The sequence below is a fragment of the Bolinopsis microptera genome, chromosome 2 (assembly GCF_026151205.1).
Source record: "Bolinopsis microptera isolate Bmic1 chromosome 2, MBARI_Bmic_1.0, whole genome shotgun sequence".
NCBI lineage: Eukaryota > Metazoa > Ctenophora > Tentaculata > Lobata > Bolinopsidae > Bolinopsis > Bolinopsis microptera.
This window is the reverse complement of record NC_087073.1, coordinates 20,658,147-20,684,981: the sequence shown is the minus strand read 5'-3', so window position 1 is coordinate 20,684,981 and position 26,835 is coordinate 20,658,147. Positions and strand designations below refer to the sequence as shown.

General features: G+C 39.6%; 2 protein-coding genes across 8 annotated transcripts in view; one reads left to right on the top strand and one right to left on the bottom strand.

Moving 5' to 3' along the window:
* Positions 1-2,643: 2,643 nt before the first annotated feature.
* The window catches only part of LOC134811326 (unconventional myosin-Va-like), a 42,385-nt gene continuing 18,193 nt past the window's right edge, over positions 2,644-26,835 (bottom strand). The window contains exons 6-35 of one of the 7 annotated variants that reach the window (XM_063818102.1): positions 25,125-25,268; positions 23,362-23,443; positions 23,008-23,222; positions 22,364-22,444; positions 22,065-22,252; positions 21,693-21,915; positions 21,387-21,471; positions 21,152-21,273; positions 20,789-20,851; positions 20,090-20,322; positions 19,345-19,945; positions 19,086-19,202; positions 14,606-14,677; positions 13,280-13,386; positions 12,994-13,108; positions 12,311-12,404; positions 12,039-12,154; positions 10,874-11,083; positions 9,182-9,958; positions 8,671-8,754; positions 8,331-8,531; positions 8,099-8,176; positions 7,005-7,125; positions 6,410-6,574; positions 5,997-6,110; positions 5,648-5,757; positions 5,277-5,484; positions 4,882-5,089; positions 4,448-4,699; positions 3,147-4,180 (exon numbers count right to left, since the gene is read on the bottom strand). In XM_063818102.1, coding sequence (XP_063674172.1) covers positions 4,021-4,180; positions 4,448-4,699; positions 4,882-5,089; positions 5,277-5,484; positions 5,648-5,757; positions 5,997-6,110; positions 6,410-6,574; positions 7,005-7,125; positions 8,099-8,176; positions 8,331-8,531; positions 8,671-8,754; positions 9,182-9,958; positions 10,874-11,083; positions 12,039-12,154; positions 12,311-12,404; positions 12,994-13,108; positions 13,280-13,386; positions 14,606-14,677; positions 19,086-19,202; positions 19,345-19,945; positions 20,090-20,322; positions 20,789-20,851; positions 21,152-21,273; positions 21,387-21,471; positions 21,693-21,915; positions 22,065-22,252; positions 22,364-22,444; positions 23,008-23,222; positions 23,362-23,443; positions 25,125-25,268 — 5,346 coding nt within the window. In that variant the 3' untranslated portion in view covers positions 3,147-4,020. Of the gene's footprint in view, positions 4,181-4,447; positions 4,700-4,881; positions 5,090-5,276; positions 5,485-5,647; positions 5,758-5,996; positions 6,111-6,409; positions 6,575-7,004; positions 7,126-8,098; positions 8,177-8,330; positions 8,532-8,670; positions 8,755-9,181; positions 9,959-10,873; positions 11,084-12,038; positions 12,155-12,310; positions 12,405-12,993; positions 13,109-13,279; positions 13,387-14,605; positions 14,678-19,085; positions 19,203-19,344; positions 19,946-20,089; positions 20,323-20,788; positions 20,852-21,151; positions 21,274-21,386; positions 21,472-21,692; positions 21,916-22,064; positions 22,253-22,363; positions 22,445-23,007; positions 23,223-23,361; positions 23,444-25,124; positions 25,269-26,835 lie in introns of all 7 variants that reach the window. The other 6 variants (XM_063818105.1, XM_063818103.1, XM_063818107.1 and 3 more) reach the window with 6 other exon arrangements.
* LOC134811331 (NFU1 iron-sulfur cluster scaffold homolog, mitochondrial-like) overlaps positions 4,413-26,835 on the top strand; it is a 95,633-nt gene continuing 73,210 nt past the window's right edge. Inside the window, exon 1 of the mRNA XM_063818117.1 lies at positions 4,413-4,418. The gene's annotated coding sequence lies outside the window, so the exon portion shown is untranslated. The remainder of the gene's footprint in view (positions 4,419-26,835) is intronic.

The window sequence follows — 26,835 nt, the reverse complement described above, 5'->3', positions numbered from 1 at the left end:
GTCGCGTTTTGACTATCGCAAAAGAACCATAACTTCTTTAAACAAGTATAGTAACAAAAAACAGAAATTTCGGTTGAAAATTTGTTGACCTCTGAAAAAAAACTTGAAAGGTCGGCCACCGGTAAATTCATGACCGGGATAATTTGGCGGGTTTTGGGAAAGTCCGCCATATTTTTCCCGGTCATTAATTTTCCCAGTCATTAATTAACCCGCTATAATATTTCCGAGTAAGGTAGGGTAGCATGAAACATGAACAAAAGTAGTTTCCAAAAAAAAATTTCCAAAAAATTTTTAGAAACCTAAATTAAAAAGTTGGCCCCTTGCCCAGATTTCATGGGGGGCGATGGCCCCCCCCCTGCCCCCGCTTCCTACACCCCTGGTTATGGGCTACGAGACAGGCTAGTAAAACATAGAGTTATGGTCACGTGACAGGCTACCCAGCGAACCCTACCGGCTGGGGTATATCTCGAAAAGTAAAATAAATAGAACCTTCCGGTTTTCATGTTTCAACAAAATTTCCGCCTCGTAAATTTAAACTTAACTCCCCAGGAGCAAAATTTGGGACAACTTAGATTCTGAATTAAACCGAAAAGTTTGATTTTGGCCTAAATAAAAGATCACAGCTTTTAAACTTTGCAAAGTAATGTCGTTGTCATGACTACTAGGCTAAATGCAGCGTGCGAAAGGTTAACTTGATGTGACGCGCGACGACAAACGTGAAACGTGCTGTTGAAAATCTATCATCTCTAGCGAGCCCAGCAGACGGTAAGGTTTTCTGGGTGGGCGAAAGAGCTGAGAGTTCATAGTTCAGCTGCAGAAGAAAGCAGAGCCAGAAGGAAGGGGGGCCCGGGGGGGGGGGGGGGGTTGTAGGTTTACAACCTACCAGGACGCGCGCGCCGAGTATCACCCGTTAAGGGGGGGGGGGGGGGGGGGGGGGGTGCAAGGAGGTAGGGGGATGTTTTGCGATATAATATAAGAATTATAATTTCGGCGGAAAATGTATGAAGTTTTAAAAGTAGATTTTGAGGGTGAAGATCGCGTTTTTACTTACCCATCCAGGAGTCCCCTTTCATGTTGGCAAAATTCTCTACTTTTCTTTTCTCTACCGTCTAACTCTACGATCAGGATTCTGATTACTATATTAAAATATGTCTTATCTCAGTATCGGATCTATCAAATTTCTTATTCTAAAAGTTTAAGACTCATCTCAATCTCCTCACTGACACTATGCAATATTTCGCTGTTGTATTTCGCTCCTACTAAATCGTATAATCGCTCGCCCAAATTTTAACAAAATTCTTGTGAAAAGGCCCTTTGGGCATGAAGTGATCTATAAGTATATGATCGGCATGTATTTTTGGACGCTGATTGAGATTCCGAATAACCCCCATGACGTAGGGTTAAAATGCTTCCCTGGAGGGATATGATTATGGGCAAAAAACCGTTTTGGTCACGTGTCAGGCTAGTAAAATACGAATTCGATTGTTTAGGACTCGGGTTAGGGTTAGGGTTGTGGTAAGGGTTATGCTTAGCTTCGGGGTTATGGTTAGGCCCTTAGGGTTAGGGTTGGGATTAGGGTTTATGTACAACCGTTTTGTACGGCTGCAAAACCATAAAAACCAAAGTCACGTTAAATTTTTGGGCGAGCGAATTAGTAAGAGCCGTTGTATTTGCTGCCGTTATGATTCTAAGCATGGCCTCCCCCGTGGAGATCGAGGAAAGGGAGTACTCACAGCTAGGACCTGGATGTTGTAAAGTAGTATTGTTAGGTTCTCGGATAAATTAACTTTGTTTACAGCGGAATATGTAATATTAGGAGGGTTGCGTTTAAAGTATTTAGGAGCACTTTATTTGTGAAATGTTTGGTAGTAAAGGGACCGTTACACATTTCCGGGTAGTGCGACATTTCGTGTAATAGTTTAACTGTTTAACAGTTGGTTTTGAATTTATTTAGAAAGTTTTGGTTTGTATTTCATTTTACACGGGTTGACTGTATTTGGTTGACTGGCAAACCTGCTGTCAGACAAACTGCCATATTTTAGTTGGCCGCGCTTTTGCACCTGACTTACAGCTAGGCCTGTGATTGGTCCTCGCGACCACAGGATGACTGTCAGTGGAGTGCTCAGCGTCTAGACGGTGTCTAGACGCTGGTGCAGGCTGGCTGCGTTAGGCCGACACGCGTTGTGGCGTGACGTAAGTTTTGGGAGCATACCCGGAGAGCCGGATGTGGAGAGCTCACTTCTTAGTTGCCCCTTAATCACTTTAAGGGATTCGAATTAACGGTAGCCAGTTTTACTGAGCACTACCAGTTGTGATTAGACACGTCGTGTGATCTATAATCACGTTAATCGATTTGAGCGAACACTTGGAGGTTTTTATCTGTTGACGTTCACTTTGTATTACTTTTCCTTTTAATTAATTATCCCTTTTAATATACTCGTTTCATTTCTACCTTACGGTACGCCCTGCCGTTCGTGCTTCGTGACTAGAGCTTGACTAGCATACACTAAATACCTAGAGAACTCCGTTTTCTATATGTCATAGACATGATGATCGACATGCTCACAGAAACGATCTGTGATGGTGGCGAGGCTGAGGTGAATCGGCGAGTTATAGATAATTTTACAATCAATACTTGATAATGATCGGTATACATTCCTTTCAGTTTCATACATACATACAACCCATTCCTTTCATTAAATAGTAACATTAAACACAAGAGTGTATCATATTTAGAAAAATATAAAATCGTGACAACCTTGTTTATTTAATAATTATATTGTCAAAATCCCAGGTTGAGCTTCAGGAGATATCAATGGTCAGTACGATCACGATGTACGTCAAGATGTTCCTTTGCAAATCCTAAAGGAACCAACTTAGTGACGGTGTTCAATATTTGTAGTCTTGATGAATTTCAAATAATTTTACATATTCAAGTGTTTACTATTTTAAGTAAAATCTAAAATTATCAATCGTGCGAGGAATATAATTAATTTAAGTTTAGCGATTCAGTATAATCATCGGTTTAATTTGCTGGAACATCATGAAACGATCATATTCATACGAGAAAACTTAGGGTCGATAATGTATCCAACTAATTTTATTCCTTTTTGTTGAGTAAAATTGAAAAGTTAACGCACGGATTTCACAATTGAGTAATGATATCTGAGCAATAAAAAAAGCCATTCTGCAAATAAAATGTGATAAAAATGGTCATTTAAAGCGATACAATTTCACTCAAGATTCAAGATTACAAGAAATTCTAGATCTAATTTACTCATTAGAAAACTCTATTCGAAATATTTAGTAATTGAAAACTTACAACTTATTTGTAGGCGAACCAAAAAATATAAAACATCAGTTCAACCTAAAATCTTAGAAATATCAAATTTTTTCGTAAAAAAAGTGAGACGACTTTTGAAGATTTGACTGAAATCACATTATACATCTGTCCATGATTTTAGTTTCAGGCTCTAAAAATAAATCGAAAGTATTTCGTTGTTGTATCGGTATACGCTTATAAGCTTATATATGGCGAAAAAGGGGTAGTTCAAAGTTTGAGCTTAACACAATCGTTTGAAATACAATATTCAATACTTCAACAGCAACATTTATTATCAAATTGCCAAACTTAAATCATCATTTACAGTCACCTAAATGTACAAATAATCTAAATAAAAGTTTATTTTACAATCTTCACTACAATTCGTTAATCGTTATACGCATAAACCAGTTATGAGTACATTATCATTCTACCCACCCATTCAACTTATTAACAAATAAATGTTTGCGTGGTATCGGTATTAGCAAACAAAAGTTCCTACTGAAAAGGTCAAAAAACTTCTTTTGGGGCTGAGATCAGAATTCCTTAAAAGTCAGGCAACACCTCGGTCTGATCGTAAACGCAATTCTTTCGATTCGTCACTTTTGTAGAAACATTAACCCGCTCAAATACTCTCTATCACGACAACAAAATCCCTCATAGAAGAGCTATTAAAACCACTCGACAGAACCATCTCGTCAATACTTCTCTAAAAAGTCCACTTTGAGCCCGGAGGGTAAGGTTACTATGGTGAAGTCTATGTCACGTGTTTCGTATGAGAACTTCAACGCGTGCAGTTTGTTTGGATCCATCATTAGTTTCTGGCTCTTTTCTATCGGCTTGTGGTTCAATATGTACCTGGAGAAATAAATGTTTAAATTTGACTATAGGTACAATTAGTTCTAAAAACATGGCAGTTCAAAAAATTGCGTAATATCATCTATGCAATGAAAACCTAGTCATGGAATGAAACATTACCATGTGGCCTGGACGGGTACACCTCGTAGAATTACGACAGTTATGGCTTTAACAAGGAAAAGTACAATCAAACAAAACTGTATATGCACAACGAATATCAGATATGAAATAATTTGCTGTTATTATTGAGCCTGTTTTTGGACTGACTTGATAACATCCTGAGGGACTCTCTCCTCAAACTCAGATCTAGGTGAGTAGAGCATCAACAGTTTCTGTAGCTGCATGGTGTTGAGGGAGTAGCAGGTCTCCACGATGGCGGCCGCGTTGTCTCCGCTTGACTTGTTCATCTGGAGGAGCTGGGACGCTTGACGGATCTCCGAGAGGTAGGTCAGGACCCCACTGTCGTCCAGATCTAACCCTTGTTCTCGGACCCACTGCTCTACTTGAGATAGATTGTACCTGGAGATGATGTTTGTTTGTTGTATCTGGAGTGAATTACTAGTACTACGGACTAATTATTAACTTGTTACTGGGGTGATGAGACTCATTTATACTGCTATTTATGATAAAACAAAATGATTGCAAGCACGAAGTGAAAGAGAAATAAAATAGAAATCAGCAAAAAATCGTTGAATCAGTACCTGATCTGAATTCCTTTGCTCCAATGGCAGAGATCCTTCCTAAGTATCAAATTATTAAGAAGAGTAGCGTTGATAAAGTAGAGGAGTTGGCCGATGAACTGCCGGACGATGTTGATGCTGATGCTCTGAGAACTTAATAACTGTAGGTAGAATTGGAGCCTGTTCACTATCACTCCGGTGTCGCACCCCTTGTCTGTTTGTTTTCGACCTGAAATAGTTGTAGACACTGTGACTTAATGACAATTATTAGCGGTTTTGATCTTAACATAACGATAAAGGGCATTACATCTGACCAGGTTGGTCAAAGAGAGAACAACCAAAATCTAAGAATCTATAATTGAGATCTAAGCAACATCATTAAATAATGAGACTCCTAGCCTAACCAGCTGACTCACCCCCAGAGAAGCTACTGTTCATGCCAGGGATAGAGTCGTGCTCCAACATGCCCGGTATCAACATGGGCTGCAGCTCATCCTGAGCCGTCTTCACAATGGTGTGGTAGATGTTGATACATTGGTCCGAGAGGAGGGGCCTGTAGTCGGACAGGTCGTAGTTCTTCAGAGCAAAGTCTCTCATTGCAGGGCTCAGACGGTTGTGGTACAACTGGTGGGGAAGGTCGTCAATTTGAGGTTACATTATATCTCCTTACGGTGGTGTCACTGACCGGGCCGAATTATCCTATATTTCGATAAAATCGACCACTAATTAATAGTGAATAACACAATGCCATTGCCAAGTTATATCTGGGATAACCAGCTCGACTGACCTCCTCGCCCGAGAACTGAGTTAGATCGTGAAGCAAAGTGAGACAGTTAGTTAACCAGAACGTAGATATAACAGGGTCTCTACTCTGTTTTCTCGTTACTGACGTTATACCTGAGGAGGAAAAAATCGCATATTAGTAAAACTAAATAGAAGTAGATCGTGTGGTCTGACATAAGCTTGCTACAGTACAATTTTTAGATATATTTTATATTATAGTTTCATGGTTATCTTCGCTGTTCCAAGTTTGCTTTCAGGTAAAATTCGCCATTTCTTTAAATTACATGGTTCGCTCTAAATCAGATTAGGCCATCAGGGGCAACCCTGATGATACACTAATCCTGAAAATGAACCTGATATAATAGCAGTAAGGAGTTCCTGTATCCTGCCCTCATCATTACAATGATCCGCGTATCTGACACACATGAACATGATGTGTGCAGTTAGCCCCGACATGCAGCCTGGTCCTGCGGAGGTAGTCACGTGTAAATCACGTGTAAATCACGTGTAAATCACGTGGCATGTGTAAATCACGTGGTATGTGTACACTTTGAGGTAACAAGTATGGAATTTACCGGGTTTAAACTTAGGAAATCGATCACTTTACAGCTTAAATAGCAAAGAACATGACACATTGCCAACATACATTGAAGCAAAATTTCCTCTAGTCGCTAGTTTTTAAAACGTTTCCTTGATAAAACACAAGTCAATCAGTCTCTTTAAAGTTCTAAAAACTTTTAACTTTGCGCCATAAACTAAGAAGTACCTGTGACATGTTCTGTTTTGAGTTGTGTTATGAGCCGTTTGACCAGCTTGCTATCGTCTCCCTTCTTGCAGGCAAACATGCCCTTGAACTCCTGTTTCCTTGATCGGATTGTGGAGAGAGACTCCTGACGAGTTAACTTCTTCTCCAACTTCTTCTCCGTATTTCCTGGTAAATTTGGTAGAATTGGTTGAGACAAGTTTTAAGTCAGTGGCAAGTAACAGGGTCTGTTCAACGATAAGTATACTAGAAATTAGAATGTTGAAGGGCAGAAGAAGGTTTGTTTTTAGACTAAAAAAGGCAAAATTTGAACTGTTAATCGGATATTTTGCAGATTAATTTAAGGAAAAACTGACCTCCTTCTGCCCTGATTAGGGAGGAACCATATGCAATGAAAAAGTCATTCTTGTGGTCAATCATTGTCGTTCTACTAGTACTAGCTGTTTGTTCGTCTACAAACAAGAATATATGTCAGTCGGTCATTTCAAATGTAAGTTCATGTGTACATAGTAAGTCTATATCCATCAATTTATTAAAAATAATAAAATAATCGGTTTTAATTTTAAAATTAAACTGCCATTCTGGCGGAAATCTTTACCGGATATGAAAGGTATGGCGTTCTGAAGTCTGTTTATATCGTCAAGAAGTTTGATGTTTTCTCCTGCCAAAGTCTCCACTTTGCTTTGCAGCACAGCGTCTTCTTCAGTCTTGATGTTATTCTGAAAACGTGGGCATTAAAAAGTGAATTCAGTCCCCAAGACCATATATAGTTGATCTGTGGACAATTGATGGGTAGCGAAGTTTAGCATTGTCCTGATGTCCTGATGTCCTGATGTCCTGATGTTCTGATGTCCTGATGTCCTGATGTCCTGAAGTCCTGATGTCCTGATGTCCTGATGTCCTGATGTCCTGATGTCCTGATGTCCTGATGTCCTGATGTCCTGATGTCCTGATGTCCTGATGTCCTGATGTCATCATCAGTGATTCATCACTCATCATCGGGTTTAGATATTATATATGATTTCTCGGATTCATAATGAAAGCATGACCTCCCCCGTGGAGATTGAGGAAAGGGATGATGGTGAAATCCTCAAATGGCTCGATGATTACAAGTTCATGATCTGCGATCGCAACTACTGGGTAAGTCAGTGATTTGGACAGATTGCCAAATTTTGATAAAACTTCCATAAATTGAATCGTTGTCCATAGAGATATCGATGACAATATTTTGGTGACTCACAAGCCCTATAGATACTAGGCCTGGGGTATTTCTTTTTTACCAAATTGATTTCGAAATCCCTTGATGCGTTGCTTTAAGTTTAAACCATTGCAAATCCAGCTTCAAGTTCAAAAGAGAGGAGAGTTGATGGGATGGACAGGTCAACAATTGGGCATCATCAACATGATTGTCGGCATGGTCACGAAATACTTGGAATGCGGATTTTAATGGAAACAAACAAAGTTTCGGTATTCAATATGCTTCACGTGTCAGTGTAAATCTGATTAACTTTTACTTAACAGCATTTCACTGTCTACTTAAATTACTTAAAAGATACATATAAATGTGTGGAAATCTAAAAGTTATAAATTGTGCGAAAAATATAATTGTAACGATTCCTGGTACAAAAACTATAAACTGATCACATTACTATTTTTCTCCTGCAAAGTTATACAAATAACTCGGGGACAAACCTTATTGAATTTGGCAACATCACTAAAGAGCTCAACTCTCAGAGAATCTAGATGAGATCTAATCTTGTCTTGTGCTTGCTGAAATAACAATCCGTCATGGAAGATGGTTTTAAATCATCCGTATTTTAACATTTATCCTGTAGCAGGACGGCAGAGTCAACTACGTCACTCCAAACTTGTCAGAGAGCATATCTGAGCGAATTCGCAAAATCAAAAATGATGAAATGTGTACCCTAGGATTCCGAGTATTGACGATTTCTCTCAAAAGAGAATCCTTAACATTAGATAACTTTAGTTCCATCTGCTCGTATTTCGTTCTCATCAAGGTCTGCTCGTCTATAGCATCCATCAAATCGTCTGTCATTCTGTCGAGGTTTTCCTTCAGCTCAACATTCTCTATTATTATCTCCTCAAGTCGCGCTCTTTCGTTTTCCTGAAGGGAATGAGTAACTTATTACTTTAACTTAGGCTTAGTTTATCTAAGTGTTAAGCAAGATCTATATTGAGTAGTAGGTAAAAATTACATGAAAATGAACATGATTTGTACTGGGTAATGGGTAACAATAACTTACATCCACAGGGAAGATCTTATCACCACCATTCACCACAATAGGCGCTCCAGTTGAAGCTCCTGTCTCCTTCAGCTCTGCTATAGTCTGGGGAGATGTTTGGTTTAGTAGGGACCTCACACGTAGATATAGCCAGGAGAAGGAACATTGAAAAAGCAACGTTTGCAGATTAATGACCTTTTTTTGTTGGCAAAAACATTTAATAGTAACAAGGTATTGTTCAACGTGTAAATTGAGATATGATATCAAAAGATGAGGAAAAAACAATTAAGTAACATCGCCTTCAGCAAACATGGACATTCTCAGGAAATCCTGCTTTTTACATTCGCACAACACGGCTTCAGCGAAGGAAAAGGATTGTAGCATGCCAATCAAAGCGTTTTTAAGATGCAAATGTATGTAAACTGGACGGTTATATGGCTATACATCGAATGCATTTAACGAAAACCATCAAATATTGGATCTGGCGACTTGAATGAAACGGAGCCAAATTCGCACAACGCGGCGCTCCTACCTTGTACGCAAGGTCAAGCTTAATCCTGAGTTCCTCCTGGCCCATCTTCTCGGAGGTAATATTCCGACCTAGGGACTCAGTCTCGAAACTGGAGAAGTTGTCAGTCTCATCATCATTGCAGGCAGTGTCACTTCGTGTCATCATGGATACTGGGCTGTTGTTAGCGGCCGTCATATACCCGTTATCCTCAGCTAACTTCTCATCTCCTGGATAAAGGGCCACGTTTCTTGTTCCCTCTACAGATATCATGTTGTTCAGATAGTTTCGTAACATATCCACATCTGGGTTGAAGTCTGTGTACTGGACTGGAATGTAGAATTGAGACAGTATCTTGTCTATATCTCGGCGTTGTGTCTCAAGTTCTGAGATGTGATCTTGTAGAGCTGGTAGTTCAGGATCTTCTATCTCCGCTTGAGCGTCGTTGTCTTGTGTTTCAGGCTGTATCTGGGATTGTTTGGAGACAGTGTCTTGTTCGTGCTGGATCGCTACCTCTGAGAAACTAAGTCCGTGATCAGAGTCCACGTCGATCGCACTGTCATCACTCGCGTCCATCATCTCGTTCTCAAACAAATAACATGTTTCAGTGTGGTTGTCACGGGCCTCGGGGTAGTGTTGCGTGGCAACGTGATGTCTCACGCGTGAGGCCTGAGTCGACGCGTCTGATTGAGTGAGTCTGGTGTACTGGGAGATGCTTTCTTTCATCTCTACCGTGCATTGGGCGGGGGAATCTTTAGCTAACACAGCTGCTTGGACTCCCTGCTCTTTATACCGTTTATCCTGAAATAATGGCTGTCCTATGCGCTGCTGCAACAGTCCTGGCTTCTGTCTCTCCTTCACGCGGCTCTCTCCAGTTGCACACCTCCACCAAATTTGTTTACAGATTGTATGGAATGGAATGTTGTTTTTGGAATTTAGATACGAATCAGAATAGTGAGTTTTCAACATTACACATGCGCGTGTCAGAGAGATAGAGTCCAGTTCATGCACTGTTTTGGGAAAATGGGGTGCTTTAATTTTATAATAATACTGCTGATCACAGCCAATGATAGCGTTATAAGATGTCATATCTTAAGATGATATTAATCATAATCAATAACAACTGTGCTATGAAAAAAAATATTGATAGAATAAATACCGAAACATTTTGCTAGGCTCAGCTTTAATTTGAATAAAAAACGTGATTGTAAAACTAATAATATGTAAAATTTAACAACCATGCGAACTGATTAGAACTAATGGTTGATAGTCCACAAGTAATGCTGGAGATTGCTCGGTAAACCCCGTTAACAATATTGAAGTGGGCAGTTTAACAATTTTACAAACGACATTCCATTAGATAGCTGTTACATTCCATTAGATAGCTGTTATTAGAGGAGTATCAGCTGATTAGCATAACCAATTTATAACGCAAAGTGGGAACTCATGACAAGAGCGTAACTCGGTGTAAATATCAATGTAATTACAATCCGAGCAACTAGCAAATATCACCATAGCAACTAGCAGACTTCACCATGGCAACTAGCAAACATCACCATAGCAACTAGCAGGCTTTACCATAGGAACTAACTCACATCACCATAGCAAACAGCACACATCACCATAGCAAAACTAGCACACATCGCCATAGAAAAACTAGCACACATCACCATAGCAACCAGCACACATCACCATAGCAACACACAATATCGCTACCTTATTGGCAGTGGCAAGTTGCTCCTCTAACTTCTCTCTGATATTCTCTAAGTCAGCTACCCTAGCCCTGGGGTCATGTGGTGGGAACCCTACAGCTGGGGAGGTGATGCCAGAGGAGAGGACCCCACTGTCCGGCGGAACATCACTCATCACACTACTCAAATCATCCCGGTCATCTGATGAGTCTTGCCATTGTCCGTGCGTCAACTCCTTGGAAACACGCACTAGGTTACTATCCTAGTAACTATATTGGTAACTAACTCACTAACTGTAACCAGCTAAAATCTCAGCTATCACAAGTTACCAAGTATTGGTAACCAAGCATATGCATATGTCACAGAGGTATCTTTCGGGCAGTTGGTAATCTAGCTAGGCACACTGTGCCCAAGGAATTTCAATTTTGTGCCCCAGGTGTGCCCCAGGTGTGCCTAGCTAGATTACCAAATTCCCATCCAGCATCCTTCGAAATCCGCGAGGAATAACCAAAAAGATTATATCTATCAGTTTACTGCACTGAGTTCACATAAACGTCACACCATGCAAAAGTAACGCAAACTTACCGAGCTAGAAGATTCACCTTCCATGATCACAAGAAAATAGCGGCAAAAGTAAAGGAATCATCAGTCAAATAACCAACAATAGAGTAATGTGTAAATAATATAGAGTCCGTGCACTAGAGATCTCAACTACTCACGACGAGTAGGGACTACAACATCAAAATATCATATTGTTGTGCAATATGACAAAACTATACGAGTGTCAGTAGCGGCACAGTTGGTGCACTGATGTATAAACTAGGCCGTGTACTGACAAATCTGGATTAGTTCTAGAATCCTCGAAACATTGTGATAGTGATAGCTGAGGGCAATGAGCTTGCTCGTATAGACAGATAAATCTTCAGACTTGAGACTTCATGCAAATATGTATACTGTATAGTTTATACAGGTAAATGGGATGGCACTTTTTTGATGTTGAGCCCGAAGGCAAAGGTTTTTATATCTTACAACATAGTGCGACGGAAATATGAGACGGATGCATGGAAAACATGCGGTAGGAGTGACGCACATTCAAGTGAGGTACAATATGAGGTACAATATGAGGTACAAAATGAGGTACAGTAGGGTTTACGAGGGTAAAACCACAGAATACAGTTGAGGAAGAGTACCTGAAGTTCCTGGAGCTGTCTCTGAAGGTTACCGTTCTCTATCAGCATGTTCTGGTGGTGCTCTCTCTCTACTTCTATCTGGGCGTTCATACTGCGTTCTAGTGCCGCGTACCTCTCTGGGCAATGAGGCATTTCAATAACGGTCCCATTTTTGAAGATATTTTTAAAAATGTGGGGAAAACGAAGTTTAATAAACGGGTAATTGCTTATAAGAAAAACCGCCATATACATATTTTGCCTTGTAAACGTTTGCTGCGGAACAATCAACAAACCTTCTCCATTGTTCCTCTCGGACACAGTCTCCTCCTTGGATTGCTTGACTTCAGTCTCTAGTTCTTGTATTCGAGCCTTCAACTCTTCAATATCCTTTGAGAAAGTCATCAGTTTATGCTCATTTGCGAAATATGCAATTTAACAAAGTTTTCTTCTGATATTTTGGTGTTCACTTGAAGTGTTTTAGTCATAGATGAAAAACTCTTTTAACAACAAACTTAGAATCATATCAAAATATAATGTACCAATTGACCCATGTAATGTAAAACATGTTCATTGCTAAATTTCAAGTGTTTGTTAAAAAATGTCAATGCTTTGCCTCATTGAATGTGTACCATATTCAAAAACGTAATTCAAAAAACTGTCTCCGATGTAATAAATTAAGGACCATTCACATTTCACAAGTTTGATTGAAAAATGAAAGATGAATTGAAAAGAGTTTTGTCTGTCGCTAAATTATATCTGATGTGTCTGTAAGTCGTTATTTTTTCTGTTAAGAAGAACAACAATCTGATCGCACATCCAGGTCTGTTTCTGTTACATTATCGAGCACTTAAAACGTTTATATTAATTCAACGCCAAACCTTATATTATGTCAATGGTAGCAATTACTCTTGAATACCATCAGAATGTCAACTTAATACGAAAAATAAAAATATGAACCATGGTAGTAACAACCAACCTCTTCCTCTCGAGTTCTCCTTGCTATTTCAAGTTTCATAGCCAGATAGTTCTGTCGAATATCCTTCAACTCGTCTGTGGTGGTGGACAGTTCCTTCTCAAGCTCTTCTCTTGATCTGCAAAATACTTACAATTAAACGAGAACATAGTTCTAACTAGTACGTACTAATAAGTTACGTTCATTCTACATACTTAGGTGATGATAAAAACGTAACTTTCAATAAAACCACTATTTGATACTTAAACTTAATCCAGTCTTGTAACAAGACTTTCCCCACTTTTTATACCTCGATTCCTCGCCGAGTTTCTTCTTAACAGCTGCAAGTTCCTCGAGGTTCTGCTTGGTTTCCTCCAGGACGGAATTTCGTTCCTTTACCATATCCTTACTCTTCATCTGAGAGTATTACGTTGTTTAATTAGTTGGGTCAATTAGTTAATTAGTTGGATCAATTAGCTTCATTTTTATGGTCTACATTTAATGATCATGAAATTCACAGGACGAATATTATCAGTATATCGACAATTTCCATATTTAAAAACTTTGAAGATTTCTGGTTTGTAATTTATTAGAGGGAACAAATTCAGAATAATGTCAACCAAATATGTGACAGAGCTGTCGTAAGAGACAGGGTCACTCTAATTAAAGATCATGATAAAAACAGAGCCAGGTGGTTCAGAAAGTTAGAATGCAGTAAACATGACCAGTACTCTGTAGGTTAGAGTTAGCGAGGTAGATGCGCGCTAATATGTATGAGAATGGTTAGAGACAGTCTTAGGCAGCGAAACAAAAGGTGGAAAACCCCAACTCTCTTGGCGTCTCATTAATTAGACTGTTTAATAAACCAAATGCTTGCAGTTTTACTTTGTTATTATGATGATATATGCAGGACAGAGTTGGTAAGTTGTTTCTAAAAGATATCTAAACGCTGGTAAATAGCGTGGGCCTTGTGACATTAACAAATCCAGTATAATATTTAAGGTAAACTACAAACAAATGGTGTAAATGATGTACCCTCAAAGTTGAGAAACACTGAAACTAGAGTGCCCTTTAAGTTACGAAACATTGAAACCTGCACTGTATGGGTGACAAGTAAGTAAATCTGGTAACTGATCACTGGTAGACTAGTAGTAGTTAGTGACACCACCTGTTCAGTGTTCACGCTCCATGTGGAACTATAATGTGGAACTGTTAGCCATCTTCAAGTTAGAGCATGTGAGATGTGAATATCACCGAGTAGAGGTGATAGTTTTACGATAGAGTTTCAAGAAAACAGCTGTTTAAAAGTTAACAAAAGGTGGTGGTATCTAAATCTTGAAGAGGATGGCAACGGGCCAGGGCCGTTCTGTGTCAAGACAACAGATGTTGAAACTAGACAAATAAGACGGCGAGGAAATGTTATAAAGGAGTGCCACGGAAAGGTACTTATAAGGAGGTATGCTTGATAAACTGGGTCAGTTAAAGAAATAAAGGGAAACTCTCGCTAACCTTCTCTGGTGTGGTTACCTTGGTAACAGTCTGGGAATTAGTTAATCATAATCTGATCTTGGCGTGATTTTAATATGAGAAGCGACAATTTAATGTTAAAAGCCTGGTTAACCAGCACCAGATTTACCTGCATTTCAAATATCCTCTTTTCCAGTTTGACGTTGAGTTTCTTGAAGTGCCCAATTGATCTCGCTTCAACCTGGAAAGTGGAAAGAATAACAGTTTGAGAATGATGTTAGAATTCTAAAAGTTCTTTTCAATGTTTGAGTTTTGAGCCGAAGTTTTAAGTAGCATAGCTATAGATGTGGATACTGGTGGGGAGGTGAAACACATTTGTTTACTTTAATAGTAAGCACATGTTCAGCGGGTTGAGGAGGTGAAACACATTTGTTTACATTTTTAGGGTAAGCACATGTTCAGCGGGTTGAAGAGATGATACACATTTTGTATTATGGAAGGCTTGTAACACTTGTAACGCTTTCTTGTTACCCCCCTTTGAAGGCCTCGAATTATTTTCTGAACGAAAGCTCAAAAATAACCGAGAAATCGACCTTCTTATTAACTCATTTTGATGACTGTTTCTGACCTAAAATTGCACGAAAAATCGATTTAGCTAGGTTTCAGAACCTATAAACACTTCCTTATCCCTCAAAATTGATGTTTTATAGTTGATACGAGCAACAAGCAACATATGTTTTGATCCTTCGGTTCTACTCATGACCTAGGCAGTTAAGCTGAACCCGACAGATCGAGGCAATCCTCACCTTAACTGATCAAACTGGTACTAACACAATTTTCAGATATAAATGTTCTTTGCGATACGTTTATTGCAGCTTTGCAACTTGAGTGAAGACCAGAGTAAGAAAACACACAGCAGGTAAGCAACTCACTTTTGGTGACTGTTCCTCACAAACATTCTGATCCTGCAACATATGAACAGCTAGGGAGCTGGGAGATCGTCTCCTTAACAAATCGGACAGGTACTATCACAATTTCCAGGGCACAGCATGATAACAAAGTCAAAAGAAACACAACGAAGGTAGGTTACCAACACCACAATATAACAATTATACTAACAACTGAATTAAATTTATTCTGACGACGGGCAGCCCTGATATGCTCCGTCATCCTCAACGAGCGACCACTTGTAATAGAGGTGTTATGTCATGTGACACCGATCCGTCCAATCACAAACAGGACGAGTCAGCAGATCGATATCGTGTGTTTACTTTCCTTATCTTTATTTGACCCTCTGTTCACATTGTTATCTCTACCACATCTCGGCTCGGCAAGGTCAGCGTGCAATATCTGCACCGCGGTAAACACGCCATGATTACGTCATGAACTTGAAATAGTGTGATTGTTGTACTTATATAACCGTGCCCATTGCCCACGTACAATACAAACTGTTGGAGGGGGGGGGGTTAAGATAAACAACCGATCTTGATAGTGTGTTGGTCGCTCCTCCAACTGACTGTGATATGATGCTAACTGTTATAGCTCATTCAGCTTCTGTTTTCAGCGATGTGTTGCTACACACTGTATAGCATGTGGGTCAAGCGCGGTGCCGCGCCTAAGCAGCAAAAGAGTTATTTATTTTAAAATTTATTTTTGTATCTCAAAAAATGGTGTAAAGTTTTTAATATGACGTAGAATTAAAGCTATTTCCGTACAGCCTAAGTGCTAAGCATGCTCGTTAGAAAAACTATGAACAATGAACATAACATGCTAGCTTTCTTTATTTTTGTAAGTCGCGTCGGCTGACATCTTGGGTTGTACTGGATGTAACAAGTTTATTATCGGATGTCTACTTATATTTATTATGATATCATTATTCATTGTAATGGCAATAAAATTTAAATTTTGTTTTACTAAAAAAAAAAAAAAAAAAAAAAAACTGTTCAATCAGGAAGGATTGTTTAGTTATAGCATGTTTCGGTTTAGTTGTCCAATTGCGTATTATTAAAAACATTTACTCTAATATGAGGTCGCGATTGTGAACTGAGTGAGATCCAAATGATGAACTGTGCTTTAAGTTTACACCAACTGGAAGCAAAGGAATAATGCATATATCCATGAGTGCTGCTTTGTTTAACTTTGACAGTAAGTGTTTAAAAACAGAATCTAGGACACGACTTCACTGACAAGAACTGTATGTTCCAGGAGGAGGCAGTATACGGGAGGCCAAGCATGGTTATACCTGACAGAGTTGAAGTACTAGTTCACCATGGTGCAGTTCATTTTTACCAGGTTAGACACTCAAAATTTCAATTTGTGCTGTGTAATTAGTCATTGCCGTTTTAAATATGTAAACTTGGAATCCTTTTCACAATTGTAATAAGAGTTTGTGTAATTTTAAATGCAGCACTTGCCCTCAAAGTCAATGGAATTCATTTTGTGTGCGGGGTGTTTATTTTAGATGAGATAACACGGAAGTTCAAGTATTGATAAAATAGATAACAGGTAATAGGTGCGCTGTTGAAATGGTTCAGTGGTTTCGGATCATGGGTTAGAGCTTTGCTGTACGCTATTAAGTGTAGAGTGATGAATCAACGTCCGGTTAGTTAAGAATAAGCGGCATAAAAAGCGAATTAAATTTCAGGAGTTACACTAAACATCCCAGCGGGGATGTGGGGCAAGACTCAGTTCACGCCGGAAGAAGTAGCAGCCAGCAGAAAAGTCAGCATCGCCCGCATCCACGTGGAACGCTCAATTGGCTATCTGAAGCGGTACAAGATTTTGGGAAACAAAGTTGTGGCGAAGATGTTGCCTTATCTGAGCAACATCGCATTCGTGTGTGCCCAACTTGTTAATTTGAACCCTGTTTTTTTGAGGGAAGTGGACAGTGATTTTTTTAAAAATGACCAGGTCTGCTTAAATAACTAGAAAATTATGTTAATATTCTGTTCATGACTGGACGATAAGTTCCTACAATCCCCCCCCCCCCCCCCCCAACAGTTTGTATTGTACGTGGGCAATGGGCACGGTTATATAAGTACAACAATCACACTATTTCAAGTTTATGACGTAATCATGGCGTGTTTACCGCGGTGCAGATATTGCACGTGGACCTTGCCGAGCCGAGATGTGGTAGAGATAACAATGTGAACAGAGGGTCAAATAAAGATAAGGAAAGTAAACACACGATATCGATCTGCTGACTCGTCCTGTTTGTGATTGGACGGATCGGTGTCACATGACATAACACCTCTATTACAATTAGTGGTCGCTCGTTGAGGATGACGGAGCACATCAGGGCTGCCCGTCGTCAGAATAAATTTAATTCAGTTGTTAGTATAATTGTTATATTGTGGTGTTGGTAACCTACCTTCGTTGTGTTTCTTTTGACTTTGTTATGCTCTGGAAATTGTGAAAATTACGCTCTGGAAATTGTGATAGTAGTAGTACCTGCTCTGGAAATTGTGATAGTACCTGTTCGATATGTTTGTTATATATGGTAATTTATTATGTAACTTATTTATGTATATTATTCCTTAGTCTCGTATGACCATAGTTGGTACTACAATAAGTGGGTTTCACTTCTAAGCTACCGTATACTAAATTGTTACAGGATCAGAATGTTCGTGAGGAACAGTCACCAAAAGTGAGTTGCTTACCTGCTGTGTGTTTTCGTACTCTGGTCTTCACTCAAGTTGCAAAGCTGCAATAAACATATCGCAAAGAACATTTATATCTGAAAATTGTGTTAGTACCAGTTTGATCAGTTAAGGTGAGGATTGCCTCGATCTGTCGGGTTCAGCTTAACTGCCTAGGTCATGAGTAGAACCGAAGGATCAAAACATATGTTGCTTGTTGCTCGTATCAACTATAAAACATCAATTTTGAGGGATAAGGAAGTGTTTATAGGTTCTGAAACCTAGCTAAATCGATTTTTCGTGCAATTTTAGGTCAGAAACAGTCATCAAAATGAGTTAATAAGAAGGTCGATTTCTCGGTTATTTTTGAGCTTTCGTTCAGAAAATAATTCGGGGCCTTCAAAGGGGGGTAACAAGAAAGCGTTACAAGTGTTACAAGCCTTCCATAATACAAAATGTGTATCATCTCTTCAACCCGCTGAACATGTGCTTACCCTAAAAATGTAAACAAATGTGTTTCACCTCCTCAACCCGCTGAACATGTGCTTACTATTAAAGTAAACAAATGTGTTTCACCTCCCCACCAGTATCCACATCTATAGGCCTCCGATTTTAGGACAAGACATACACTTGATCCATGCAGAAAGGGTAAAAGCAAATCCATGTCTGTCTGAACAATTTGATCACATGTGCTCGGGCGTGATAATGTTTCTGAACTGTAATCTGAATCTGACCCAAGACTACTTTGCGATATTTGGGACAACAGTATTTGTTTGTCTTTAAAAACTTTTATGTGACCGTCAAGTTTGTCATTGTATGAAGTAGGAAATCTGTTTGTTTGTGAGTCTGTTTGTGTGTCCGAAGGTGAATCTAGCTCGCTCTGTACATCATCAAGCTACAATTAAGTTGTTAAGGAGTAAGAACTAACGACTTAAAAGTTTTTAAGACCATAATATTTTCAAGTATTTTTATTTTTATCATTCTAAATTTGTAAATTTAGCATACACCGACCTTGAGTGCTTTGAGTTTCTTCTTGGCAAGGTGCCGTCTGACACAGCTCTGGATCTGGATAATCTTCCGCATGTGCTGTTTGTACGCGCAGCGTGCCAACCATCCACGCACGTGTTTCTGGATTAATCCGTCATCAAAGAATATCTTACATATTCAAAGAAATGAGAAATTCAGATTTATAATCTTAACTCAAGTTTTTCAATTCTTAAATGGGTTTAAAATATTTAGAAAATAATTGATGTCGTGAACTTAAACAAACCTGAATAATTTTAGCATTGTGTTCATATTTAACAGTGAGGAAGTTCTTATAAGCGACTTGAGCACGATGAGCAGACTGTATGAAGAGGATAGACACGAGGAGTCTCCTGTATTTAATCCTCTGTACCCAGCCTCGGACATGTTTCTGTATCACAATACTTGCTCTGTTTTCTCTCATTTTCTGTACCTTCCTTCTGGCCAGGGTTCTCCTCACCATACACTGCACTGCGATAGTGGCTACTCTGACTGAATTGTACCGTTTGGCAGCCAGCCAGCCCCGCACTCGGGCCTGCACCATGACACACGCACTGAACAGCCTCTCTGACCTGAGCTTCTCAAAGTACGCCACTTGACCGGCTCTGAAGAAAATCTTAGTCTTTCCGAACTGATACTTGTCCTTGTCACTGACAATGGAGCTGATGACAACCCTACAATTATCCATAGTCTCCCCCTTGCGTACCCTCCGAGAGTGGACCAGGAGACTATACCTGGACTCAAACTCCTTGTAGCTCCACCGAGAGGGGTATCCAGCAGCGGAGATACGGACTGTTTCTATAACACCACAGGCTCGTAGCTGCTGTACAACTCGTGTTGGTACAAACCTGGGTAATCCAGTGATAAGATATTATCGGAGATAACATTCGAGAATCTTTGCCTAAATTTATTGGAAATTGTGTCGTAGTGCGATATTTAAAGTGAGTTTAGACGAATAAATCAACAGCCTTAAATTTTTGACCGTTACTCACCCAAAAGGTTCCTTATCATCGTTGGGTTTAATACATCTGATGAAATGGGGCACAGTAGTGGTTAAAGCGTCCATGAGAAGATTAAGGGATGATTTGAACTGAGCTCCAACAGTCCTGGTTTTAGAAAGGGTTTGTGTTGTGCCGCGGCGAGACAGGGACTTTGTGGCCACCCTTTTAGGGGATGTAATGCTGCCGAGGTCCGAACCTCCCAGTGCCTCGTTCGCTAGTTCCAACTGTTATGGGGACAATGGTGTTGTTATTTCTCTATTTTCTCAATTATTGGTTGTAACATAGACATGAAAATACAAATTTATATATACATTTACGACAAAATCTGAAAATAAATATCACGAAAGAGGAGGTTGAAAATTTGGGAATTTCCGTGGCTGTTTCAACAGGTGATTATATTTTACAGTTTTAACTTTTTAACTCCCATCTCTGACAATACGAACTTGATAATTGGGTGCTAAGGCAACATGATCTAGATTACAATAGGGATCAACATTTACATGCAAAGAAATTATAAATCTGTAAATAATCAGCTTCATTTTTTTAGCTCGTGATTATAAGCGGGAATGTACTGATCACTTCAGCGTTAATTGGGATCCATGCATAAATTAGTGAATTATAACCACAATAATGGGCACATTTAAACAATTAACATGAATCACATGCACATAAATCACGACATATAGGAACCTTCTTTGCGTTTCTCTTATCCAAATCTATTTTGGCATTTAAAACGTCCGTAAAGAATTGAAACTGAAAGTTATGTTAGATTACATTTTCGTCAGCGGTAATTATTAAAATTGTTGTAAGCAGCTATAGAAGTTTGAGCCAAGACAGAAAAGAGCAAATACTGTTCGAAGAAGAACTGCCATTCCATTTCTACATTTAAAGTAACAGCTATTATGGTAATAATTCAAGAACTGCCATTCTATTATTACTAAATTCTTAACAAGTTGTTACGAATTGAGCTAGATTCTAGGAGTTACCCATTAAGTACTAACTTAATCCTAAATAATAAGATAAAGAAGTAAGCTATTAATTAAATCAACTTACTGAGCTGTTCTTCAAGAGGTTAATATGGGACTCATTAACAGAGTCCAGGTTTTTAGCAATAAAACCGTGACAAAGATACGATACTTTGTCAGCGTAGTGCACTATCACAAACTGATCAGTACCTGAAAGGGCGAGTCTGTCTGTAAAATGGGCTATAAAATATCATCATTACTTGCTTAGAACACACAAGTATAATTCAATGATAAAATTAGTATATATTAGAGTTTACGTTCACCTGTTTTAGGTTTCTGAAAATGTTCGCTATCTGTCAATTCTTTGTATAAAATCTGTACCCAGTTCTCATCTGTACCACGGTTCATCTGAAAGAAATACATTTTTATTCACACATTTCAATCTAATAGGCCGAAAGGTAACTGGTACGAATCTCGAACTTGCAATCTAACTGGAAAATATATCACATGCAACATTCAGAATGTCAACTATTCTCTAGAAAGTGCTACTACACTATACTACATATATACTATATACTATATACTATATACTATATACTATATACTATACTACTGCACTAAATACTTACTCTACACTGCTCATCCAACAGATCAATGATTCCTAACTTCTTTTCAATTAGATCAATACAGGGCTGATTATCAGTAAAATCAATAAAGCTCCATTTGATTTGCTCCTTTATATATTCTGCTTGCTCCAGTTTGAAAACATGCTGGTTGAACTGTTGTTGCAGTTTTTCGTTCGCGTAGTTGATGCAAAACTGCTCGAAGGAGTTCTCCTCAAACATTTCAAATCTGAATATGAAATATTGCAATAATCTGTCACTCAGTCCTCTGTACATTCTAAAGACTAAAAGATTGAAACACCTTTTAAGTCAATTAATCAAATAAATTTTATAAATTGACAGTCAATAATATGTCAAACTGATAAACAGCGAACAAACCCGTAAATATCCAGGATTCCGATAAAATTGACAGCATCTTTCTTTCCGTTAGAGAGAGCAGCGTTAAGAAGTTTAACAATCCAAAGGAAGAGAGAAGCATAGATGTGTTTCACAAATGCTTCCATGCCAGCGAAAGCATCTTTTTTCTTCAAAGTCATGACTAAGGTCTCATTTCTTGCTTTCAACGTCTGAGGATTAAAATTTGTGTAGTTTTGATTACCAAATCCATCCACATCGGTAATATAACTTTACTAGATATAGATAAAACTAGTTTTCTGAACAGGAAATATTGTATTTACCTTGTGGCAGAGCCATTTCTGAAGTTGCGCCACCTCTAAACCCATCAGTTTTGCTGCTATTAACAAACTTTTATCATCATTCTGAAATATTTAGTTATAGGATTCATGATGTGCATAATTTGTTTTAACAAAGAGCCGAGAGCGGCATCTTCAAAAAGAGTAATATGTAGTACGTAGTAACCACATTAAGTGAACATGTGGCACACTGAACAGTGCTTTATTTGGCGCCAATTTTAAAATCAGAACCGGCAATTCTCTACCAAAACAGAAAACTAGGAGTAATTATGTTAAGTTTAAAATTTTGACTGGGAGTCTCTGTAGACTAAGAAGGAAGATAGAGAAAAAAAGTATCCAGGAAGTTATTATATGTGGCAGTTAGTGAGATCGATGACGTTAAACTTACAACGCGCAGCAAAATCAGATTCTGCAGAAGCGCGCGCTAAAATTTTGTGTAGACTGCAGTAACGTTGACGCTTAGAAAAGTCTTAGCGCGTTCCAATTATGTAGATAGCACTTTTACTCTGGCAATTTCATTGAACTTCGCCAACAACTCCAGAAAAGTCAAAGACGATTTGGTAATTACATAGCAGTGTAAAATGGATGAGGCTTGCATCGAAAGCTCATTTAGAACACATAGTACTTACGCTTATTGAGCAACTGTCATTTCTCTCTTCATTGAATTGAATATCGCCCATGTGCAGTACAGCAGCGAGGACACTAAATAAGAAAAGCTGCTGTTCCTCTGTTATTCCGAGGTTAAACAGTCCCTCACTCATCTCGTAGAATGTTTCACTGTCGTCCATATTATCTATCACAGGGGCTTTACCCTGACTTGTGAATCTGAACTCATCGGGATGTTCTGAAGGGAAAAAAGCCGGTCTGTGAATTCTGAGAATCGGTCCGCCGACTCAGTGGAATTATTCACATTGTCGTATTCAAGGAAACCACAGGGTTGTATACATTAAAAGGAACTAGATTTAGTATAGTTAATGACGTACTGAGATGTAGGTGTTTCATTTCAGGGATATCTCGTACAGCACACAGCTGGTAGAATATGTGGTAGTTTCGCTCGTTATTTGCCTGAAAATATAAGCATTGTAACAGACAGTTTAGGAAGTATGTGACCGATCAAAAAAATGTTGTAATGTCTATATTACATAGTCGACATGGCTACTGTCCTGTCTGAAATGTGGTTACTTGGGTTACAATATGGTTGGAACAATCTTCTTACTCTGAAATCAATTTGTACATTGATCATCAGTGATGATTCATCACATACGATTGACGAAAGGGAGATTTAGAATTGGTTATTAACTCATTATATCGTGTGCAGATCTTATAAGTAGCTTATTTAACCTCACACGCCCAAATGTTAACTCATCTCTAAGGATTGTACAATACACACCGTCAGTTTACTAAACTCCACCTCTAATCTACCTCCAAACACACACGTGAATAATATGGAGATTATCATTGTTAGGAGATGTTATACAGGTGACGGTGGTAAAATTGGCGGGAGCTAAGGACAGTGAAATGTACTGTAAAGAATAAGGGGTTCTTTATGAGTACACATCCAGCTATTGGTTAAACATAGCATTAAACACTGTATACCTTACACTGTATACCTTACATAGTTTGCTTACGGTGGCGACTCGGCGACTGATGTAGGTTGTGGCAAATGTAGATTGTAGACATGTATAATGTACACATTTTGTACATTGTTTTCATTCATGTCCAATGAAATGTGAAATATGAGGATATACATTATTAACATTCAGAATCAATGAAGTGTGCGTTAACTTTGGAAGGTGACCAAGCATGAAATGTTACTTTTGAATTCAACTTCATGATCATTTAAAAGTTTAGCAAAATTCGTCACATGCTACTACTCAGTCTGTCTTGAAGCACTAATGACCATAATTTCTAATACTTTCAATACTTTCAACACTACTATATAACGAATAATTTGAGATCATGAATACGATGTAGTTACATTGAAACGTCGAGTAAAATCCTTTTCCTAATAAGAGCATTTTTACTTGTCGCAGTAACCGGGATAAAGATAATTTTACACAGAATACATTACAACAATGCGACTCATAAAGTCATAAACAATACTCCAATCCAGATTTTACATAATTTCTACCTTCCAAGAAAAGTTCAGAATTTTCTTTGAATTTTGTAAATCGGTGTTTCGGAAGCGGAGTTATGGTTAAATGAAAATTATGGGTTTAACACTGATTGTATTGTAATTTTCAGAAAATAACCAAAACATATGGCACCCCACGCCCACTCACTGACTCACCCACTTAATTCGCAAACCCGTATAAATGAAGCACTGGATAAATGGGAGGGCTAATGTGTGGAGACAAGTGGGTGGTTAATATTCAGTAGAATATGAGAATATTATTTTGTGAAACTGAACAACCACAACCAGTTCAGATATATTAGATTATTTAGTGATCCATTAACTGAGTTACTGGTTGTCACATTTTATTAGATTGCATATTCGCCGCTCAAGCGGTTCATTGCCCAGTGGCTACATATTACTATGTAACGTATATTTGTATGTGGAATGTGGATTATGATCACGAGGGTTGCTTAATTTGATGTTTGAACTATTTTGCAACCACAGGTGCAAGGCTGGGTCAACTTGAGAAATATATATTATGGCGTGTTCAAAATGAACATATTTCAATGTTATTTTTAAAAATGAATTTAAGTATTAGATTTGAAATAATGGAAAAGATGATGAACCAACCTGAAAAACAACCCTGCTTTTCTCCAAAAGATAAGTACAGATGTGAGCTCCAGATATATTGGTCTGCTTGTCAAACTCAAGTTCCACGTACTTTCCAAATCTCGAGGAATTATCGTTCCTAATGGTCTTAGCATTGCCTAACGCCTGAAAATAATTAGAAGTTACTAACTTCTGAAGTTAGGCGTACGTAATCAAATTTACAGGATCAATTTCCGTAACAATCCCACAACTCTATTTTACAAGCACCTCTTACTATGACTAATTAATTAGTCTAACAATTTCGCCTTATCGGAGGTTCTAATTTTACAGCTTTTTACGGCACAGTAAGTGTTATCTGGGTCATAGATCAGACAAGGCTGGTCGGTCGGAGGTCGGTCGGAGGTCGGTCGGAGGTCGGTCGGGCGCCGGTCGGCGGTAGGTGAACGCCGGTCGGAGGTCGGTCGGAGGTTGGTCGGAGGTTGGTCGGAGGTTGGTCGGAGGTCGATCGGGCGCCGGTCGGGCGCCGGTCGAGCGCCGGTCGGAGGTCGATCGGAGGTCGGTCGGAGGTCGGTCGGAGGTCGGTCGGAGGTCGGTCGGAGGTCGGTCGGAGGTCGGTCGGAGGTCGGTCGGAGGTCGGTCGGGCGCCGGTCGGAGGTCGGTCGGAGGTCGGTCGGAGGTCGGTCGGAGGTCGGTTGGAGGTCGGTCGGAGGTCGGTCGGAGGTCGGTCGGAGGTCGGTCGGAGGTCGGTCGGGCGCCGGTCGGAGGTCGGTCGGGCGCCGGTCGGAGGTCGGTCGGAGGTCGGTTGGAGGTAGGTCGGGCGACCATTCTATGAGACAATTTTGGACTCGAGGCTCCCCCTGGTAATGTGATCTCGGAAGGCAGGCCTCCCCTTTGCAACACGAGCTCGGAAGCGGGAGCTCTCGATACAGAAGGTACGTATCGAGAATGAGTCTGACCGAAAATTTTCTAAGTCAAGTTTTTCGGAGGTCGTTCGGGCGCCGGTCGGAGGTCGTTCGGGCGCCGGTCGGAGGTCGGTTGGGCGCCGGTCGGAGGTCGGTCGGAGGTCGGTCGGAGGTCGGTCGGAGGCCCGACCGGCGCCCGATCGACCTCCGACCAACCTCCGACCAACCTCCGACCAACCTCCGACCGACCTCCGACCGGCGTTCACCTACCGCCGACCGGCGCCCGACCGACCTCCGACCGACCTCCGACCGACCAGCCTTGTCTGATCTATGACCGTTATCTGCAGCAATGTGGGACGGTTTATCCCAAAAATGGGGGGTTAGACCGGGTGTATGCCTTGCGTCACTCTCTCTTAATGTCAGGATGATTTGTTGATGCCGGCCGGCACCTCGTCATAGCTAAACGGTTCAAATGACATACCAACAACCTGGTCGATCGTTGCTTCTATAAAATCAGAGGGATAATCTATGATTAGACTGCTAGCGTGATTAGCCTAAAACGTTGGATAATCTTATAGTTTAGGGTAGTAGTGGCAGGTTATGCTGGCGAGTAGTCAGGTTGGTAAATATTGAACATATCGTCACCTATATATAGAAAGGGCCTATGTCAAAAAAAGTTGTTTTGAGATAATGCATAAAAACCGATTTCTCGAAATTTGATCTAGGATAAGCATTTGAATTTGATTTCTATGCATCTTAAATGGAAAGATTGACTGTTCTACAATATAAAAATGTTCTTGGCTCTTTTTGACTAATTGGTATAATTGATT